The following is a 16,815-nucleotide window of genomic DNA, read 5'->3' as shown; positions in this document are numbered from 1 at the left end:
TATATTATGAATAATATTAGAAACATAAAATTTTGAATTGTGAAAAATTCTGACGTGTTACACGAAAACGGATTTCAGTTTTGAAATCAGCATGAAATTCTGATTCAGAAACACTTATTTAAAAAGACAACAAATCCATGTTGCAGACCAGTGATAATCTCTAAACCAATGTTGAATTTCATGTGTTACAGATTCTGAGTGCGAGATAGTGTTATTTCGTTTATCTTCCGAGATGAGAGAGTAAATCTGACATGTACAGTACATTCATCGTGTGTCTCGGGACAGAAATCTCTTGGTTCTGCGACCTTACAGTTTGTTGCATTTGCAACCTTGGAGATACTGGCTTATCTTTTGGGATGACAAGGTCCAATAGTTTCCCACCGCTTTCTGCATTGGTAATAGACACTACTACTGTAAATTTTATTATGAAGAAATATTGCGACGATGACAAGGGAAGAATAATTTCTCGAGAAACCCTCAAGTAAAACCTATTCGTATGTGTAGGCCTATTTTTATTTATTTCCCTCTAAATACAAGTAGACCTACGTGTAAGTGGTTCGTTGTTTCATGAGGTGATTGACAGTAATAATTAAGCGGCAAAGGCAGAGAAAAGGGGAGCTCCAAAGAGAACCCTTCTTACAATCATATTTTTTCGCCACAGATTTCACCTTGACTTCTTAGTGACGATTTTAAGCCTTATTTCGGTCTGAAAAAACATCCGAGAGCAGGGCCGGCTTTAAGCCGATTGGATCGATTTATTCCAATTGGGCCCCTCGCCTAAGAGTGTCCCGCACTTAAGCACAATTATTATTATTATTTTTTTTTCAATTTTCAGGATCTGTTTACAAATACAAATTGATATTGACAAATGTGAGGCTAGAACAGAAACAAGAACAAATGAATACCATAAAGTTGCTGATATAGATGTTTATGGAGTGAGGCAATGAAGCCAATTTTTCACCAGCGATTAAAATCCGCATGAAAATATACTCGAGTTCCTTGCTTGCAATAGGTCTACCGGTACTGCATTTCCAAATTTATTCATTGCCCTTCGGATTTTCCTGACACTCCTAGTGACTGTGACGTCAGAGGAAAAAAGTTTTTTCCAGCTTAAACTGATCAAAACTTATTTGGCATCAAAGAAATGAACCACAAACCAACAAAGATTTCATTTTGATATATCGTATTACACAGGCCAACCACCAAGAAGCTTTTTTATTAATTTCAGCCCTTACTTATGTATCTTTGCGTGCTGAACGCGAAAATAAGCATAAAACGTGTGTAGAACGTACTGCTGTTCACAATTTTAATTTTACCTTCAAACGTGGTCATGCCCATCAGAACATCAGGGTAATGGAGAAAAGATATCAAGGACGTTGGAATGTGTCTATGATTGATGACTACTGCTGGTCACTACATGGAGAAAACCCGGTGTCATCTCATAAGAGGAAGAGTAACATACGAAGTTTTACAGAGAAAAGAGAAAATATTAGTACCTATGGGAATAATGATGCTAGAGAGTTGGTATGTATAATTATTATATTACTGTTAAACATACATGTATAATAAATTACAGCAGAACAATTTCCTTTCAAGAATCTTTTACTTGAGTATACTAAGTATTTAATGAGAGATTACAAATCATGTAGGCCTCCGTGATAGAGAAAAACGGAAAACATTTTTGGATTCAGCACACTCAGAAACATAAAAATCAGCTGAATTCATAAACATTTTTTAAAGCCAGGCCTGTTGTTATTCAGCAAAATTATTAATAATGAAAAATTATAAACGGATGATATTAAATATTAATAAAATAAAATCTTGGTGTGAAATAAAAAAATTAAAACTACGATTTCTAATAAAATTCTCCAAGAACAGCAGTGGGTATCTTCAGACTAGTAACTGGACATGACTGTTCGGCAGCGCATCTCTTCAGAATTGAAATTTATACATCACTAAAATATGATCTCCGTAGAGAAGAAGATTCAACTATGAACTTGCAGCATATACTAAACTGCAGAGCTATCAACATTTCAGGAAGTAATAAAAATGTTAATAAAGTCACGAAAGTTTACTGGAATATTAGAAACTTTTATTTTTATTTTATTGGGTTATTTTACGACGCTGTATCAACATCTAGGATATTTAGCGTCTGAATGAAATGAAGGTGATAATGCCGGTGAAATGAGTCCGGGGTCCAGCACCGAAAGTTACCCAGCATTTGCTCGTATTGGGTTGAGGGAAAACCTCGGAAAAAACCTCAACCAGATAACTTGTCCCTACCGGGATTCGAACCCGGGCCACCTGATTTCGCGGCCAGACGCGCTGACCGTTACTCCACAGGTGTGGACTATATTAGAAACGTAATGGAGAAAATCCAATGTTGTGAACATTTGATTAATAATTATTTGAGATCACTAATGTAGTAAGAACGTTTGAACAGTTTGATAATTTTATTATGTCCATTGAATATGAAAATTACCTTGAGTTTATTGAATTTAGACAAAATTCTAAAAATCTTTTCCACAGTAAAGGCAGTAATACTGATGTACCGGAATTTTTTTATTATCTATTCATATTAAGTGATATTTAGAATTAACATAAATAAAAATTATAAATTATTTCCTAATAATTATGAATAAAGACAAATGTAATATTTTCACTCAATCATTTCATAGTGAATAAAACAGATGATTTTCTATCTATTTAGATTATCTAAAGATAAAGAATATATTACATTCTTTGTTTACTTGTACGCTTACTTTTCATTAAATCACATTCATTTTCTAAATGAATAACATTTTGACTGATTTTCATTGTATAACAGAGATACAAGTCCTGCATCGTTGCGTCACAGTCTAAGCATCATGCCTAGAACTCACGTTACGGAATGCGCGCTAGTCGAGTCCTCATGGGGAAAGAATTTTCTCATGAAATTTCGGTCAGTGTATGAGAACGGTACTCACCCAGCAACGTGATGAATTTTGGAAACTATGATAGGTAGCGAAATCCGTTATGGAAACCAGTTGTAACCACACGATAACTCTGTACTAGTTGGATGATCGTTCATCTTTGACGAGGCATGCAGACATGAGACCAGCAACCGGCATGTCAGCCGCTGTCGCATAAGGATCTAATTTTTAAATTTTAACAGAGATAAAGTAAAGTCAACTTCGGATATAGTGTACCTTTGCGGACCAGCATATTTTGTTCATTATATCCGAGGTTCACTAAAACCGAAGTGTCTGTTTTTATACTAATGGTGTAATGACGTTGCTATACATACAGTATTAATGCCCGTTTGGGACAGACCACTTTCAATATCAGTACTAATGTTCTCTTTATCTTCCAACTTAAACACTTTACGCTTCTACATCCTGATGTTCACAGTTTGAAACTTGAATCTAATCTGGCCATGTAGGTAGAAGGCACTGACCGATTTCACACCTCTTCCCACTAGAGCTATGCTACTATGTACTCGGCCTTGGAATTTCCCCGGGTTCACTTTTACAAAGATGCGGGAGGAAGAGTTATGGACCATTATACTGTAATCCTTCCTGTATTTACCCACTGGTCACCACTCTGCTCCCTTTTACAAAAGAAAACACTTTATCTTCCTCTTCTTCTAATAACCTCTTTTAAAGAAGTCAGAACTAATCCTTCCTTTATCCCTCACTGCGTACACTATTCTCTTTAACATATATCAAGCTGTCCAGGAAGCCAAACAAATCCTTTGCTTTTCAATGCACTTAAGTAGTAGAAGGTTTGAGATTTTGTTCTGAACATATTCTTGGAAGTTTATAGGACAAAGAGTTTTCTAAATTAACATTTTGGCCATTTTAAAATTACATTTACTTGGGGACGTTCTAGTTTTACGTTCACTATAACCGAAGCAAGGATTCACTATAAACGGAAATATTAACGTACTTTTTAATGTTGATACGTCATAGATCTGTTACGCATGCACAATTGACACGGCTAATTACGTTTACTTTCAAGGGGAAAAAATCGGGAAACTTACTTTCTGGATGCGCCTCGTATAACGAATTATATTTACCGGTATAAATTCTGGAGAACTTCTTTGTGGACACGAGGTCCCGAATAATGTTTCCAATCGGACCCCGTAGCTCCTAAGGTCGGCCTGACCGAGATTGTAGGCCTAAACACACTTCGCCGCATTCCGTTATAACATCAAATGGGGAGAAAAAAGATGAAATGACGAGTGTTTGTGAAATGGAATTTGCGTAGTTTAAGGAAACCGGAAAATCTTCATCTTCAATCTTGTCCATCACAATTAGCACTCCTACCAACGCCAGGGATCAAACCCAATTTAATTTATTTATTCTATTTTATTGTATTTATATAATTTATTTATGAGAGAAATGATAAACCCTCTCTCTAGCACTGACATGGATTGGATGGGTAATGCATATCCATGTTAATCACATGTGAAATTGTCACGATGCGATATAATTAATAGATGTATCTTACGCATCTGTGGACGGACCTAAAAAATCTGGCGTTGTGGAGAGCTACTGTATGTGCGTGCAGCAAGTGATATGTTAAACATGAATTTATTCATTGAAGGATGCACACACAAGTTATTAATCATGTCTCGTAAGATGAACTCAGAAAGAATATACAAAGATTTTATGTAATGAATCATTTAAAGCCAAAATTTTTCAACAAGTATTAATCATGTTAAAGGAAGTAGAGGTGGTTTAGGCGCTAGTGAAGAGAATCGCACAAATAAACTGTTTTTTCTTCGATAATTTTCTTACAGTTTAAGGAGACTGTTTTCTCAGACTGAAAACCAGGCTTCAAATGGTGGCTTAATGCTAAGTGAACTCTGTGAGGGGAGTGGAAGATAAAAGGAGGTTCTCTCTGGAAGTCCCGTTTTTTCTGCCTCTGCCACTTAACTATTATCAATCGCTTCACAAGGAAGTAAACCATATCGATGATTAAGAAGTGATACTTCGTATTTACAAAAATTATCATTTAGTTAAACTACATTATTATTTTGAATAACTACGTTGTTATTATTAAGCTCAGAACATTGAACGGTTAACTAGGCCTAATATTTTGTCTTCGAGTAGAACATCTTGCAAAGCAGGAACATACGGTAACAGTAAAATCTGTATTAAACGACCACAGCTGGTTCAATGAAAAATTGGTATTTCAGAGGGGTGGTCTCTCAATAGGGGGAGTTTTTTTTACACTAATAATAGGTTAAAACGTTTCTATGTTAAATAAAAACGTGGAAAATATTGCTAACAATAGAAGCTTGAAATCAGAACTTTATTTCCTATTTTACGTTATTTTTCCAATTTTCTCCTTTGATTCCACTTCACAAAATCATAAATTGAACTCTGCTTAACTTTTTTTACATTTCCTTTTTTCAATCTCATTTTCAAAACTATTCTTTAACATGTTAAGAAGTTCATTTGTATGTTCTCGATCATACAGTCTTTCAGTGGTGCTGATTCTTGAATTAACTCAGTATTACATAAGGCTTGTTCTAGTCACATTTTTTCGGATTGAAATTCTCTCTTGATTTCATCCTCGTCATCGGTGGGTTGATCACCAGATTTTTCTAATAGGTAGGAGAAAGAAATTGCACTGTAATTAACAAGTAACGATTTATTTTTAATGTACAAAACGAAAATTAAAACCGTCATACGTCATGAGAAATCTTACCTTTCAAGAAACTGTTAAACAGCGGTGCAAATAACCCTTTGTCATTACTCGGAGGCCGTTTGCAAGTGGACATTGTACCTTTTTCGTAGCAATCCCCAACATTCCTTAAGGGATTAAAGACAGAGATGGGCATTCAACGTGAATACGGTATCACTTAACAACGTTGCCAAACATTATTTTAACTTCTAGTACTGTACGAATTTCTTGGAATTTATTTAAGCTACAGTAATGTAATAAAAAAATACTAAATTGTAAAATTTTTAAATACAGTATGATCTTTTAAAAGAGGTAAAATTAAGGAAATGGCTATTCAATCACTGGTCGGTGATCGGGGAGAGAGGTGGTCTCTTAAAAGGGGTGAGATTTACATTGGTTTTATGGACTTTTAATTCGGTTCTTTAAAAAAAATCGGTCTTTAGGATTGGTCTCTCAATAGGGGTGGTTTTTCAGACAGATTTTACTGCATATAAAAAGTTTGTCTATTTTGAGATAAATTAATTTTTTTAACTATTTTCTGATTCACCTGCAAATTCACAGATACGAGGTATCACTTCTTAACCGTCGATATAGGCTCACATATACGTGTATTTATATGGCAATATATAAAACATAACAATACAGGCTTAAATATACGGGAATACATTTTATCTGTGGTTTCCTCGAGAAATTATTCTTTCTCTGCCGCCATCCTAATATTTTGTCTGTATATAAGCGTAGTACAGTAGTGTTTATTATTAGTGGGAAACTACAGCACCGTATCATCTTGTTAAAAGACTAATTTCATGGAAACCTGTGGCGAACGTTCCATACAACAGTTGGTACCGGTACCAACTTCCTGAGTTATCAGATAACACAACAAGAGAGAAGGGAATTATATCAGAATATGAGAGTCGAATAATGGACTTACTGCAAACATACAATAATATCCCTAACATTACACAGTAATACTTACAAAACGTATTTAGATGTTAATGTAGATGTTAGCTGAGTTCAGGTGTTTCAGTGATGATGAACGTAACCTTATGTCATCTGTAAAAATTTGTGAAAATTCTGCTCGCGTAACAGTGGGGCTCTTCTCATTAGCTCTGATAACAGTTTATCAGCATTAACAAACCATGACATTAAACAACTGACATATTTAGAGGAGAGGAGAACGTAGTAAGATTTTACGATGTGTTTTGATGAAGAAAAAATGTTCTCTATTTTCTATAAATTCAATAAATGAATAACGAAATCCACACATAAAGTTAAATTATGTTCCCAGAAGAAGAGGAAATGTGAAAAAACTGAGATCACGATGTAAGAGCCAGTGCTAATTATGGGGAAAGTACGGATTAACGACCCATACAGTGATGATAATGGTGGCGAAAATTATTATTATTATTATTATTATTATTATTATTATTATTATTATTATTATTATCATTATCATCATCATTATCATTATTAATCCATGGAGTGATTATTATTATTATTATTATTATTATTATTATTATTATTAATCCATGGAAAGATTATTATTATTAATCCATGGAGAGATTATTATTATTATTATTATTATTATTAGTATTATTAATTTATTAAATTAATCACAACATTCGAACAAAATATATTTCGAACTGTTTTGTTGAAAGTGAGTTAGTAAAGACGTCTCGTATAAATCTAGATAAGCATGGGATAATCACAACTACTTTTTGCAAATGATGCGCTTATATACAAATAGCTATGAAATTATGCTTATCCTTCTTAGTGATATTCTACCAGCCGGTTTCTCATGGTAGATTATTGATCATTTTAAACGTTTTGATTAAAACTGTTGTTAATTTTTTATAACGTACTTAACGTACTTCATTATTATAAGTATAATGGAATGTTTTAAGCCCCAGACCACAGTAATTCGTAAACGTAATGGATTTTGTTGGTCTAAATATTGGTAACTTCATCATGATGTCATATATTTTAAAAGTAATGCGATTGATGGTTTTCGTATAAAAACATAGCAGTAATCGTAACTCTTGAAGTTAAAATTAAATTATTTCAACAGACTTAAGAAAACATTGTGTATGAATGAATATGAAGAGTTCGCGAGAAAAACGATGAATGTCACAGTTTTGTTAAGGTTGATGTCATTATCTAATTCAATGGATCACTACGAAATTTAATATTGTTCTTATGAAAAATGGTAAAAAGGAGAATTATCACGAATACAGTAATCTTTTCCTTTATTTTCTATAGAAACAGCACTACATCTTGCAGTTATAGACTCAATTAGATCATTATCTAATCCTTAACAGAAATGTGACATTCATCGTTTTTCCCGCGAACTCTTCATATGTAAACGTCATTATTTTATTTTAGTTTTCAGTATTTAATTTTATCACAATAAAATTAGTAGAACACAATGAAAGTTTATATTTAAATATGAGTGAGTATCTGTGCTTCGAATAACAAAATACTTGCAAATTTTATAATACGTAACAAACCTATGAAGATGAAAAAATCTAACTCATCCCCTAGACTATTAGAATTAATAATCAAGAACCTCCCGTCTGTTGAAGCCCAGAGTATGAATTATTCATAAGTAATATTTTTCCTGTGTATAAGCGATATTTTTATATACAAATATGCAAAATCGTCACTTTTAAAAATATTCTATAGAAAAACTTAATTGCACACAAATAACAAATTTTGAGACTTTCATGATACTGATGAAGAACTCTTAATCTAATTTTGCAAGCATCTACATGAGCTGATCGCTCAATCTGATAACGATTTCTTCAATTCTGGCATCATTGGGGAAGTGGAACTAACAATATTTTAGAATTACATTTCTAAATTCTTTTACGAATAGCTAGCTAAAAACATAGCTTTAGTGTAATAATTTTGTTGTAATGTATCCGAACATGTATGTAGCATTAAGAACTGAATATATATATATATATATATATATATATATATATATATATATATATTTAGAAAAATATATGTTTTTGGAAATACAAATTGATATACTCGTCAACCTTCCCCATTATGTGTCTAAAATTATATATCTACACAATTTGTTCACTAAATGTTTTGTTACATTATGTGAATAGATTATCTTAATCTTGCTTTTCTTCCCCTCAAGAATCTCATGTAAACTTCACCTATGTAATACATCGCAAGCTTATGAGCTGTCCCTATTAGTAACTTAATAATAATAATAATAATAATAATAATAATAATAATAATAATAATAATAATAATAAACTATAGAATGTAACTATATAGATTAACACAATTTATTATATCTTCAGGGATATCTATATTTTATTTCAAATTAAATTAACGATCCAAATCACTAAACGTTTCAATAATATGAAAGAGACATTATATCCAGATTAGTAACTGATAACACACACGTACTGCCGTGCGGTTTCTGTGAAGCGAAATTTGGGCGCGGTGACAAATGGGCATTAGAAATGCTGATTACTGCGGTGACCTGGGCAACTGGTCCGCCGCGCACGCGCCCTGAACCTACGACAGGCGGAAATTAGGCAACAGCGTTCCCCAGCAAGCGTGTGGACGCCGGGTGCCATATTGGAGAGCAAGCAAGCGGAGAGCGAGTGACATTGCAGACCGAAGTAATTGAAGCGAAGGCGAGCGGTGCCATTTTGTGCCCATGTGTCAACGATAGTGCCAACATCAGAAGGTATACTCACTCTGTATTCCGTGTCTTCTGCGCCACGTTAATAGAGTCGCAGCGGTTTAATCACAAACGGCACTGCGGAGCGATCACAAGGATGTAGCGGGGACGATCTCAACGCTCTGCTACGGGGAGGGGGGGAGTGGAAGCGGAGGGGAAATAGTACAACCCCAAGCAAAAACATAGTCTCACCGCGTAGGGTGTGGTAGCGTGCAGCTGTAGTACCCAAAATGCACCAAGCTGCAAATTTATTAAGACTTCTGTGGGAAAACAAATACGAAATAAAAATAACCTGTTTCCAAGTGAGGTACGATAGCGATTCAAATAATCAGCAATGAATCAGTCTACATTCTTTCATGTTAGATTTAAACTTAATGCTACCTCGTCAATTGATTTAACTCCAATAAAGTCTCGATTAACCTGCTCTAATGTTCTTTTGTTTCGAAAAGAAAAACGCAGCAAGATGCTGTAGTTTGAAATAATAATAATAATAATAATAATAATAATAATAATAATAATAATAATAATAATAATAATAATAACAACAACAACTAGGGAATGTAGCGATATCTTATGAAACAAATCAATGTATTATCTCTTCAGGGACATCTGCATTCAAATCATATTTACGATCCAAGTCATTAAAACTTCAACAATAGGAAACAGGCGTAATAATAATCATCGAGATGAATAATATTGATAACAAAAGCCATTCACACATTACTTCATCGTTGCGACACGTTTTAAAATGTTTTCAGTTATAGTTTTACTTAATATTTGTCGAACTATGATTACGTAATTATGTGCATATTACAGCAAACAATGGCCGTTGATTTATCAGGAAGTTCTCGTTATCCGTCTCACGTTCGGTTCCACCTATGCTGGATAATAAAAATCTTACCTATTTGCTTTCTGTGGTGTAATGCGTAAGACGAAAATTACTACCGCCAAATAAGGCTAAAACGTAGACTTTTCATGCTGAATATCGAGTTAAAATTTCGGAAAATCTAAGTGAAATTACTGTGAACAATGATGGTGTTTCCCCCTGCAATATTTTATACTTCATAATTCATAATCGTCCATATCATTGTCAGTAACATTGGGAAACTGTCCCACTGTATTATCATATTCAGAAGACCAACTACCGGCACATAGAATATTATTTATTCTTACCTGATCAAAAATAATACTGCCTTATCAAATATCACAAGTAGATTTAGAATGAAAATTATTTGTATCTCAGCTGTGTTAGCAGTTGTAACCGAGATCGAATTTAATTTTTTCTTGGTTTCATGCAGCAACTGGTTGTCATTCGACGAAGAGCAAACAACCACAGGACTCTATAAAGTTGACGCCACGTATTCGGGCGTGGATCATTGTAGAAACCATCTGTTTTATGTGAAATTTAATGCCACTTTGCCAATTGATTTATTTATTTGCTAACATGAAACGGAAACTGCAACGACCAACTTTTCATACTAAAGAACCGAGAATAAAGGCTGGAGAATCGAAGTTAACATATCTATTTAAAAAATATAGGCTATATTCGGTTAGATTAATTGTAGTTAATCCTGTTTATCCAGTCGCCATCCCCATTTTTCTGTAATTCAAAAATTATCCTTATCGCCGGTACGGGAAACCGTTATATCGGACATATTCTGCAAGATCAACTTCATGGAGTCCTAACGCAGACTTTCCAGAACAAGTAACTGTGGGAGATTCTGAATTGTTGGAGACGCCTGAATATAGTATGCATGAAGTTTGCTGGCGGTGAATAAAAGTCTATATTTAATTTTACTTCAGTTTTCTACTTTTACAAACTGTTAATACTTTTTTCGGTAATGCACTTTTATTGTTAGGATTTCAAGTAGCATGACAGTAAACGAGCGCTGAATATTAGCAAAGCCAATGCCGGTTTCTCCACTAGAAAATCTGGGTTCAAATTCTTGTGAATCTAGGATTTATTATGTAGAGAGACAGTGTTGGGCACATTTTCTCAGGATACTCCAGTTTCTCTGTCATTCCATAGTGTCGTAAGTCTTCAGAAAATGGTAAGATATGCAAGGTGAGTTGGCAGTGATGAGCTCATTCAGGTAAATTAACTGTGCTGTATACTCCAGAAATGTTGCCAGATGTTGTGTGAAATTTACATTTTATTTTGCCTAAAATATGTATGTTGCTTAGTCAACTGTCCGAAGACAGGTTTGAAGCTCATAAATGGCAAAAAAAAAATACTCATCAGGCAACTAAGCCAGGAAATAATGAAGTAGGGTGGACAGTTTCTTTCCCCCTTCATTGCATATATCGCTGACTAGTAATATATTACACTAATCAGACTTCAGATGTATACAAACAATTGAAGGATTTTTGGAAAAACCGTAGTCCAAAAACAAATTTTCAGTAGAAACAAAACACTATTTGGCATGGGTATTGTTGATACTTGAAGTATGAAATTCATCATGCCATTTTTTAAGATGTTGTAGAAACTTGGGAAAACTGAAGTACATAAAATTGCCTCATAGAAATACACGTGTAAATGTAAGTAGTCCATCGCTGTGGAGTAATGGTCAGCACCTCTGGCTCTGAAACGAGCGGGCCCGGGTTCAAATTCTGGTTGGGACAAATTACCTGGTAAAGGTTTTTCCCGGGCTTTTCCCTCAACCAATTGAAGCAGAATTGCTGGAATTTTCGGCGTTAGACCTCGGACTCATTTCGCAATCATTAATTCACATATCATCATCATCATCATCATCATCCATACAATAGCCCGGGTTAAGTTCACGGTGCAGCGTGCTGTACTTGTACAAGAGCGCGGCCGTTCGGCTATCCAACCATTCCCAAGAATAGGAGTGGTAAGCACAATAAGCCTCAAGCTGCAGTGTAAGCCTCGAGTCCCTCCTCCGTACCAATATATATATATATATATATATATATATATATATATATATATATATATATAAGTAACTGTGGACAATGGTTGTTTTAAGAAAAATATTCTGTTGTGGCTGAAGTATGCCTCTCCTTTAACCTTCTTTTTTTTATTATATCCTGTTGCTACTCCTTAAGTTGCTTACATTTCTTCTATGGGGTTACTTCTGTACTTAAAGATGATTCCATTAATTAATACAACAATTCACAGGCTAAAATATTTTTCTCTGAGGAGGCCTTTGCCGCATACTGCCAATCTGCTACAGTTTAAAATTGTATGGATAAAAGTTTCAAGATGATATGAATTACGAGTAAATATTTGTAAATGCTACCATCGTCCTGGACATTGGCTGTTTTCGCAGAAAAGTTTTTGGACTATGATTGTTTTAAGAAAACCTCTGAAAATTTCCACTCCTTAAGATAGGACTATAGTGTTTTTTCCACTAACGAGTCATTCAGTAGATGGCCGCTACAATACGCTCACCACATGTTTAATATATCAAATTTGCATTTTTTGGACTATGGTTTTTTTTTAACTATTCAATTGTTCTTCCTCTGACACATATCGTCAAGTGAGATGTAACTGCATGATAATAGTTGTAGTACATACTTCAGCCAGAATATCAATCAGAGGTAATGTATGTTGATATAATATTAATAACAAACTTTATTATCCATCAGAAAAAAAATGTATTGAGAAAACAATGAAAATAAATAGCCCAACAAGCGAATATCCTGCCTTACTCTCTATAGATCAATGGTAGAATAAGTAATTAACATTCAGTTGTTTCAGGAATGAAGGTGATAAAAAATTATGCACCCAATGTAAATAGGAGTATTGTATGTTACTTTTGTCTCGTCTCTTTATTGTACAAAATATGCCTCTACTTCCCTTTACATCACAGTGAAACAAAAGAAAACTTGCCTTAAAAAAATACATATATTTGTGCTGCATAATTTCTTATGAAATCTCTACAACTTTTTCAAGTATAGAATCCCCTACATTAGAATTTATTTCTAGGCCGGGCAACAATATATAACGCACGTAAGTGAATGACTGCAAATTTCGATCTCTGCAGTGTAAAAACAAACAGTGGTTCAATTACGTTTATTCATATGCTTCAAATGAGAGAAATTGGGTCATGTGCAGGATGCGAAAGTTGGAAAGTTATCCCCCTCTTATAAATTCATATTAATATCCCTGCCAGGGATAACTTATATCCCCCCTTACAAAATATAATTGTTTTAATATGAGTATATTTTATAAAGTACAGTATAAAGTAAGCAAATAAAATAATATTGATGTATTATCATCACCGGCAAGCTGATAACAATCAGTAACTTAGGAATTAGACATCTTATCTTAAGCCTGCTCATGGATATAATTTTATTATTATTATGGTCAAGATTCTACACAACTCAGTGCGACCAAGTATTGCACCGTATCGAATGAGGATAATAATTTTAGGTATGGTATTCTCTATCTAGGATTCTATATCCCCCCCCCCCATCAGAAATCTTAATTCGTACCCTGGTCATGTGAATGACAAAAACACTTCCCTACTAAATATTTTGTACAGTAATTAATAAAACGAATATTGACGTATACATGTTTCATATCCTAATGAAATTGTTAGTCTTCGAGTAAATCATTTTTATCCATAACTGGTATCTAAACTGGTGTTTATTTCGTCGTCCTTAGCAACCTAAACAATGGCTTTATTTACAAAACTGAATTAAAAGTTTTTAATTCACTGCTGTGAATTAAAAACTTTTTCCATGATAACCAACACATCAGCAACCATAAAATCCACACATTATTCATTTATAACTTTTTCATAAACAACACATTACAAAGAAAATCGCGTACAATTTAAAATTAAATTTAGATACCAATTTTTTTTTTTAAATACAGAACTTTATTCGCCAATTTTTTTCTTTAAGCATCAAAAGAATTTAACAGGGAAATAGAATCTGTTTCAAATAAATGAAAATAAATAAATAAATAATATCCAATTATATTTTTAGGAGGATATAAACATGGGCCAATAGTGTGTTTTGTTCGGCCAAAAATGGTCTTCTTCAGCAAAAAAATCGTTACAGCATATTTCGAGTAAATTACCATTTTATGTTTTATACCAAAGGTTTTCAAATAAGTTTCCGTCACATTTTATGTAAAAATTGTTGCATTTGACGTAACTACAATCCGTGTATATTGACACGGAAGTTTGAATATTAACAAAATATATCTATTAATTTAACATATCCGGACAGACAGGCTGCATACCAAACGAATGTAAGCCTATTTCACCGATATTGAAGACGCTGAAAATTTATTGTTCTGTGAAAATATCGAAATCGATAATTTATCTATTTAATCTATATTTCGACTACGGATAAGTAAAAAAAAAAAAATAAAAAAATAAAAAATACAAAAAACCTGTTTAATTAAATGTACATAATTTATATTTATCAAAATCCTTTCTTTTCTTCTCGAAACACTGGAAAAGTATAATAGTAAAATTCACTATCATGTAAAACACCACGATTGAAAGGTGCATAGAAGCAGAAAAGTAATATCCTGGACGAAAATTAACAAGAGATATAACGACTCTGTTGATAATGTAAGACAAGCACTGAAGATGTTATGTTCAGGATTACAATGGGGGGGGGGGTTACATGGAGCCTTCTACTAGGAAGGGTTATTTTATGTGCTGTAAATCTACAACACGGATCCACATCTTTACTTCATTTCAAAGAAAGCATGCTAATCGCTAGATCACCGAAGACGATGTGCTGATATGTTTAGTTAGCAGTTCGAAGTCGTGACACTCGTGAGGCAACCAAACCAAGAGAGAATAGGATAGGGTGGCCAGTTCCTTTCACCCCCAATTGCATACATCGCTGACTGGTAAACATAGTTCACTAATCAAACTACATGCTGATAATATTCGCATGTTGGTAAATAATCGCAGCGATCAAACGTTACTTCACTGTAATGAGCACGAGATTCAAATTTTAAAATTGGATGCAAGTGGCTTTTAATGCTTCAATACAAATCCTAGTCAAAAGTGTGTTTAAACAATTGCCTTTGTTACTGTGCAATGTGAAAAAGATTTAAAGTAGTGAGTGGCCTGTTCCGATCTCCGGAGTATCAAAGCTTGTTCAGTTAGCCATGCAATGTTTTTCGCCGAAAGACACCTCAATATATGTGTGTTTTTTTTAAATGGAAAATGTGCTATTGGGCAAATTTTCTTCGAATATTTCAATTTCTATTGACATTCGTATTTAACAGTTACACACTATCAATATCATAATTCTACGGCCTCTGAATGAATACTATAATTGAAAATAATAATTAAATAAATAATGTCCAATTATAATTTCTTTCTTTAGCAGGATGTTCAATTGCCTTAGAAGAGAAACAAGATGCATATAACTTATAAAATAAGTTTCATGTTTTAACATGCATTGAATAGTACTTAAGGTGCTTCTACACGGTATAACTTTTCTTTCAATTTTAAGCATTCAAGCAATGCGTGCAATAGTGAACAAAACGCATTCAATTGTACATGACTTTTTCCACTACAAATGGTAGCGCATGCGGCAATTGAAAGCTACTCGTCGCCGGTGGATATTTTGTGAGTTATTTCATTCAACAGTAGCATGTAGCGTGCAGCTGATTGTTCTAGGTGGCCGTGAGTAAACTGAAAAGAAAATTCTTTTGGTTGGTGATGGTGGATCTTTTAAGCTGAAAATGGCGACAAGTATCGCAAATACGAATGCCTATGAAATGTTCAACCAGAATTTTTAGAAATAAGTAGGTCTAAGTACTGGATTGATATTTAATAGGCCTATTTATTAATTACTAATTTATACGTAGTGAAAATGACGTTCAACACAGCGCACCATATAGACACAAAATCTGCATGCGTGCGTTTTCAACTTGATTCTTTCAATATTCTCCTCAGAATGCATGCGTATGCGCCTAGAAGATTGAACAGCGTAAATGCACTTTTACTGATATCAGCTTTTCTTGTTCTTTCAACCTCTTTATGACATTTGAGCGGAATCACATTTTGAATTATGCAAGATCCAGAACTTTGTTCTTCTATCAGTATGTGTTAGAATATAATGCAAAGAAAAACAAAATAAGTATTAACACATAGCCATAAAATACATATCGAAAATTCGACAGATCTAACTAAATCACACTATCCCTATATTTTGATTTCAATAAATTTCCAACGACTTTCCTATGTTTAGTCCACATTGCTGAACATAATAATAATAATAATAATAATAATAATAATAATAATAATAATAATAATAATAAATATAACGCATAAACAGTGGAGTTAACAATACGATGCGCAGTGTTATTTATACTGCAATCATTGGGTTGGCAGTTTTAATTCACATTCAGATTCATTATTTGGAATTTGTAAATAAAAGTTGAAAACGCCAGAAGTCTATAGCTTGCTTTCAATCTTATAAATTTATCA

General features: G+C 33.6%; 2 protein-coding genes across 15 annotated transcripts in view; one reads left to right on the top strand and one right to left on the bottom strand.

Moving 5' to 3' along the window:
- Positions 1 to 16,815, top strand: part of LOC138701497 (uncharacterized) — a 95,340-nt gene that overhangs the window by 19,168 nt on the left and 59,357 nt on the right. Inside the window, exon 1 of one of the 4 annotated variants that reach the window (XM_069828440.1) lies at positions 9,247 to 9,388. The exons of 2 other annotated variants lie outside the window; for them this stretch is intronic. The gene's annotated coding sequence lies outside the window, so the exon portion shown is untranslated. Of the gene's footprint in view, positions 1 to 9,246; positions 9,389 to 16,815 lie in introns of those variants that run through there. One more of the 4 variants, XM_069828442.1, reaches the window with a different exon arrangement.
- The window catches only part of LOC138701496 (protein bric-a-brac 1-like), a 354,692-nt gene that overhangs the window by 321,862 nt on the left and 16,015 nt on the right, over positions 1 to 16,815 (bottom strand). The window contains exon 1 of one of the 11 annotated variants that reach the window (XM_069828421.1): positions 9,399 to 9,508. The exons of 9 other annotated variants lie outside the window; for them this stretch is intronic. In XM_069828421.1, the coding sequence (XP_069684522.1) occupies position 9,399 (1 nt within the window). In that variant the 5' untranslated portion in view covers positions 9,400 to 9,508. Of the gene's footprint in view, positions 1 to 9,398; positions 9,509 to 16,815 lie in introns of those variants that run through there. One more of the 11 variants, XM_069828431.1, reaches the window with a different exon arrangement.

The sequence above is a fragment of the Periplaneta americana genome, chromosome 6 (assembly GCF_040183065.1).
Source record: "Periplaneta americana isolate PAMFEO1 chromosome 6, P.americana_PAMFEO1_priV1, whole genome shotgun sequence".
In the NCBI taxonomy this organism is placed as follows: domain Eukaryota; kingdom Metazoa; phylum Arthropoda; class Insecta; order Blattodea; family Blattidae; genus Periplaneta; species Periplaneta americana.
This window is presented reverse-complemented; position numbering and strand designations above follow the sequence as displayed.